The sequence below is a fragment of the Psilocybe cubensis genome, chromosome 10, assembly GCF_017499595.1.
Source record: "Psilocybe cubensis strain MGC-MH-2018 chromosome 10, whole genome shotgun sequence".
In the NCBI taxonomy this organism is placed as follows: domain Eukaryota; kingdom Fungi; phylum Basidiomycota; class Agaricomycetes; order Agaricales; family Agrocybaceae; genus Psilocybe; species Psilocybe cubensis.
This window is the reverse complement of record NC_063008.1, coordinates 1,394,863-1,400,862: the sequence shown is the minus strand read 5'-3', so window position 1 is coordinate 1,400,862 and position 6,000 is coordinate 1,394,863. Positions and strand designations below refer to the sequence as shown.

The 6,000-nt window shown below is 43.6% G+C and overlaps 1 protein-coding gene across 1 annotated transcript; it reads right to left on the bottom strand.

Annotated features, from left to right (window-relative positions):
• Positions 1-1,301: 1,301 nt before the first annotated feature.
• On the bottom strand, positions 1,302-4,059 carry JR316_0010715 (uncharacterized protein; the record flags this gene model as incomplete). Its single annotated transcript, XM_047896380.1, has 10 exons — positions 1,302-1,530; positions 1,693-1,989; positions 2,068-2,437; positions 2,503-2,614; positions 2,667-2,725; positions 2,771-3,146; positions 3,205-3,551; positions 3,600-3,662; positions 3,723-3,791; positions 3,843-4,059. The coding sequence occupies 10 exons, from the start codon at positions 4,057-4,059 to the stop codon at positions 1,302-1,304; spliced, it is 2,139 nt and encodes a 712-aa protein (XP_047744425.1).
• Between the last annotated feature and the right edge of the window lie 1,941 nt (positions 4,060-6,000).

The window sequence follows — 6,000 nt, the reverse complement described above, 5'->3', positions numbered from 1 at the left end:
CTCTCATCAACACAAGAGCGGCATTGCGCGCGCGCCTCTTTGCGCTGCTCGGACAGGGTGAGACGTTGGGGTGGAGGGATGAGCAGCAGTCGCAAAGCTGCTCGTAGGTTCATGGATGGGCCACGGTGAGGCAGCGAGACAATCGGCAGCCTCACAGTTGCTGCTCGTCGTCTCGTAGATATGACCTGGGCGGTGGGGCGGGATGAATTGCAACGTCGGCGCTGCTTGTCGTAACATGGGTGGGACGGGAGGCGGCGAAACAAGCAGCAATGCCGAGGTTACTGCTCGTCGTCTTGTACGAGCAGAGACGAGCAGCATAAGCTGCTCGTCAAACAGAGGAGGGGGCGGCAGCGGCAAGAGACGAACAGACGGAGGAGGCGGCGGCGGCAGAAACGAGCATGAACGGAGGAGAGGGCGGCGGCGGCAAGAGACGAGCAGGAGCTGCTCGTCGAACGAAGGAGGGCGGCGGCGGCAGAAACGAGCAGCTTAAGCTGCTCGTCGAACGAAGGAGGGCGGTGGCGGCAGAAACGAGCAGCATAAGCTGCTCGTCGAACGGAGGAGGGCGGCAGCGGCGCTCCTGCTCGTCAAACGAAGGAGGGCGGCGGCGGCAGAAACGAGCAGCTTAAGCTGCTCGTCGAACGGAGGAACACGGCGGCGGCAGAGACATGCCCGCCGACGTCTTAATTGGTGCAAACTGTGAGGGAGGGGTGGGGGCAAGTAGGGCCCTATTCATAGAGATGTTGGAAGTGATGTTTGCCACTGAAAATGGCAGGTTACACACCTTATGGATTCCCCATTTCATGGGCCTCCCCTTTACCCCCTCCACCTTTCCCTTGTTGCTGGTTTGAACAGGCTGCTTGTTGTGGCATGGACGGCAGTAAAGAACACCCTGTGGCACCACTGTGTTTGATTAACTGCTGCTCACACCATAACCCTGGCCCAGGGATGATCCTTGGTGTTATGAAGTGAGCAGCAGGCTTTCAAAAACACCGGTGAACCTCTTAGTGTTGCCAGAGAGAGCATCAGTGGAGGGGAGGCGACAAAGCACAAGTTAAGACACGTCAGAATAATCAACCAAGAGCCTGTGACAAAATCGAGTCACGTCACATTTAGTTACAAAGTCGCGTCTTCGAGCAGGACGGTATCTAGCATTGGCTTGCCGTGCTGCTAGTTTTGTCTGATCGCTCTGTGTATCATTTTATTTACTAGGATCATTGTTTAGAATATTAGTTTTGTCACACAATTCATTTATTATGGCACACAAGACTTCAGCAATTTAAGAGCATGTCTGAAGAAAGCTATTAATCCTCTGATAATTCCATATCTGCACTCCCGGAATCGCTTTTCTGACGACGAATTTGGCTGGGAAGTGAATCCGATTCCACTAGCGGTGGAATGTCGGCCAGATTGATACGAGGTCGGTCAATTTTAGGAAGTCCAAAAAATTGACAAAATTTGTTACAATCGTGCTCGAGAGCAAATGTTTCAAATTTTGTGTTTCCGTCACCAAATATAAGGCCTGGTATTGAGCTAAAACAATAAGGCTAATATCAGCTACCGCTATATGTAAATTAGTAACTGGTTACTGACGGATGGGTTATAATTTGAGGATCTGTTAGAAGGGTTCGTCCGCCTATAATAATCAGGAATTGCACTAGTTAGAAAAGTAACAATTTAGTAAACAAGATATACGTGCCTTGAAAATCAGAAACAAAGGCAAGTCCCTTTGTCTCAATATATTGAATGTGTTGTGCAAACGAGAGGAATTGTGACCATTCATTTTGTTCCGGATTCGCGAAATAAACGGGGTGTGCTGAGCTGTTATTGAGATATTTCACAAACCATGCATCACCAGTAGGAGATTTGCTTTCAATGTATTCTTCCAAAAGGTAGACATTGGCATTGTTGGTCTTGGAAATAGCAAGACCCGAGTTGACGTAGCGCATAACCGGAATAGTAAAAGGAGGCACTCCTCTGGTGCGCTTTTTCCTTTGAATAAACCTAATAAATTTACCATGCATTAGTGCAATTGGAATCTTTTTAGTATATTTGAGAATAAAAGCTTACTGATAGACGAGTTCCATAAGAGCAGATGCCCAACCAAGACAGTTCAATTCAATGCTGACCTTTTTCGCCTGAGTTTGACCCTCGTAAACAATAGGCTTGTCTGTTACTGGGTCAATACCACCAAATATTTGCTTGATACAAATACAAGTATTTGAAAGTCGACTGCCGAGAAAGGGCGTAGAAGTATATCCCACGCGAGCCAATTTAAAAGCTCCTTTAAACGGTATAGCTGAAGGATCATAGGAAATAGTTGCATTCATTGGTGCAAAGTGCTGGGGATTTTGAAGCTCATCTGGGTTTTTAACCAAGTCGCTGAATGAAACTGGAGGTGGTAGTTTGAAGAACGAAACATCTTCAATAACTGTCTGAACTATAAAAAAACATGAATTTAGTACATTTTCTAACTTTAAACATAGAAAAAGATTTAAAACTTACATAACGATTTCATATTTTTTTTGCGCGGTGGGACTTGAAGCTGAAGTGCATTTTTTAGCTCATCTGCTGTATGCTGAAGTGATGGACCCTCTACTGGATCAGCCTCAAAATTCTAAAATTGCAGTAAGTCTGTGGTCGTAAGTAGAACAAAAATGTTTACTAACATCTGATTCCCAATATTTGCGCTTTACAGCCTTAGATGCTATACTTCCATGAAGCGAAGCTGAAGGCTTTAAAATATATTAGTCATTCTCATTACGAAAGAAACCTAGTAAAATACTTACCTGCATTTCATCATTCCGCCGATGAGAAGTTTCCTTTGGCTCCGTAATATGGTCTATTATAGACTCATAAAGGCGGTGAGTAATACAAAGGTATAGTTCAATTCCTTGCTTCGGAGTAAAAATCTTTGAAAGCTTATTCCGACCTTTGAAACTGAAAAAGTGTTCCGATATAGCATCAACATCTGGCTGTTTTGGAATAAGTTCAACCCATAACTTATTCCTAACAACACAGTCATTGATACGCAAAGGAAACCCCTTTGACCATTCCAAAAATTGAGGAAGTAAAGCATAATACATTACCCGTTTAAGATCAGTTAGACCTATATGAACTGGAATATTTGAAACGGCCTCATGAAGACCCTAAAATATACCAATATTAAGCTGAATATATCATAGAAATAAGAACCAAATTACTTACAGCGATATGAACTGGGCTTTTTTTGGTCGGAACACGGACAGAAAGCCAAACTTTGACCACTACAAGCTCTGCATTGGCTACGGAGCTATACGCCATAGCCGCAAAATGTTGGCGCATCTCGTTATAAAATCCATGTGCTTCTTGATAGCCCGGATTGAGTAAATCCTTTTGTGGAAAGGTAAGCGATTTGGCTTTAAGACCAACATTCACAACAGTCGATCCAGGACCAGACAGAGCTCCAAAGGAGCTAACGCCTTGTTGTCGAGCAGGCCTATTTGTGACTGGAGAACCATATGCAACACTTTGTGTAATATTTCTTCCCACAGCAACAACAGGTGCAAGGCGCTCTAATTATTATTCAGATTTGGACATTACCGGATAGTTGGTTAACTTACCATCACGCTGCGCTGCAGCAATATGCTTCTGGACTACAGCTGCTTCGGAAGTTGCAGCATTATCTACTATTAATTTTCAATTTAAATGAGAAACCATTATTCCAAAGATTAAACATTACTCACCACGACCAACGTGAGCGGCAGCTGAAGCAACCGGCAAAGCTTTAACATTACGAGCTGCTATTTCGGACTCTAATAAAGATTATAAAGTCAATTAACAATAAATATTAAAGATAGACTAACTGTGACCCTGATTGTTATCACGACGTATCGTAGTTTTCTTCGATAAATAGTACTCGTAGCATGAGCCACAAAGGTAACACCCTTCGCCTTGATGCTTATTATGCATCCATTGGAGCCGGGTACCCGGTGCAAATTGCTGTTTGCATCGATTACATTGAACTGGCATGTTCTGCTCCGATGTAAACTCGGCCTCATAATCTCCAGTTGGCTTGTTCATAATAGAAAATGGTGAATAAAGCAGGATAATCGTGGAAATGGTTAAGGAATAAAAGTGTCCAAGTCATCCATCGGTTCAATGGACTCCTATTCACCTACTCCTGTCGTGACATTTCAAATTGATATCAATGTTCTAAAGTTCTATGGGTTTCCATAGGGCGGGAGGTTTGGTTCTTAATTATTAAAAGTAATTTATAGGAGCAAAAATATGAAGGTATGTGAACAATACTGAAAGTACTCTGCAGCGAGTTGTGCTCTACACATTCAGTACCGAACAAATATTTAATCAGTCACGGTGACATCGTGATACACCTTGATTTATAAAGCAAAATGACTATTTATTTATTTATTGTTTAATTTACAAAGGCCATCACGCGGCATGAGCCAAACATTGAGCAGATCAGTCTGGCTTTCCATAGATAAACGACCCATTTCCAAACTTTTAAAAATGAATCCGGGGCGGGCTGAGGTTCATGCTCTATGGAAAGCCGGAAGAGCGAGGTGCCCAGACACAAACCAAACATCGTCCGGCAGGTATGCCGAGTGATCGATAGGCAACACACAATCCCGCTATGCCTGAATGACTTCCGACACCCTGCACCGAGTCCACTATACAAATAAATATATTCCGTTACATTCTTTACGTATTACCTGCCATGGGTAGGTAAATTGGATACACACATAATTATTACATTAGTACACAATATCAAGCAAATTTACTGGTTACTGGCATGGCAGGTAATTGCGTCGAAGCCGACTTTTCGAGTTATCTTTTGCCCTCTATTATTTAGTTATGGCCTGTGAGAAAGGTGTTGCGTCAGTTGCAAGTTTTTTAATGTGACTCTGAAAGTAACAGCGATTCCTTAGCGGCACACGGAAAATATTCAAAAATGATGCTTAGAGGTCGAATAGACAAATTAAAGTACTCTGTATTTCTGTACTCGACACCGGTTCTCTAGCTACTACATAGCTGCATTTATACTGTATAAATAAGGTGTTCAAAAGAAGTAGACAAAGAAAGAGATACAAGAGGGTTAATTGGGAAATAGGCTCTTTTTAAAAACAGCTTACCTGTCCTAGTTCACTTCCTCTCGTATCATCGTTGTGCTAGCCAAGGCCCAAATATCGCGGTCAGCTTAGTCATGCAACAATATTGAATTTATTGCCTTTCTTCAAGGGCAGAACTAAACGATAGAGGGCAAAAAATAGCATACCTAAGTATGTAATGGAATATACTTATTTGTATAGTGGACTCGGTGCAGGGTGTCGGAAGTCATTCAGGCATAGCGGGATTGTGTGTTGCCTATCGATCACTCGGCATACCTGCCGGACGATGTTTGGTTTGTGTCTGGGCACCTCGCTCTTCCGGCTTTCCATAATGCTCAAATGCTACCCGAGTGATGCGGCTTAAGCGCTAAGCGCCCGCACCATCGTCCGTCGGTAAATAACAAATCGTAGAACTTGCTACAGTGTTTTATGCCGAAAAGAGCGCTGCAATTCCTTTAGACAGTTAGAACCAATTGGTATCGAAATGGAACCTGCGGTCCAGGTGTTAAGATGACAACTACCGATTCACTTAAGGTTGTTGTAGAAACACAATGCAAAATCACAAACATAATTTAAAGACAAATACTGGATGCATAATACCCATTGAGGGAACGGGGGATTCGTGTTGAAGAGGACTAAATAATTTCGTAGAAATAAAATAATTTACATATGCCCTTTCGTCGATCTTCTGTTGAAACTTGACCGTGGATGTCGACACCTCTCAATGTCCTTCTAACCATGACGTCCGCTGCACATCCCACTGTCCCATGTCCAAAGCACTCCATCGGGCGGATGGACCCCTATTCAAACATAGAAGGGATGTTTACCTACGGCCGATACTCCGACCCGACCAGATAGGACAAGTACGAACAGTGCGTGGCCTTGCGTGGCGTGC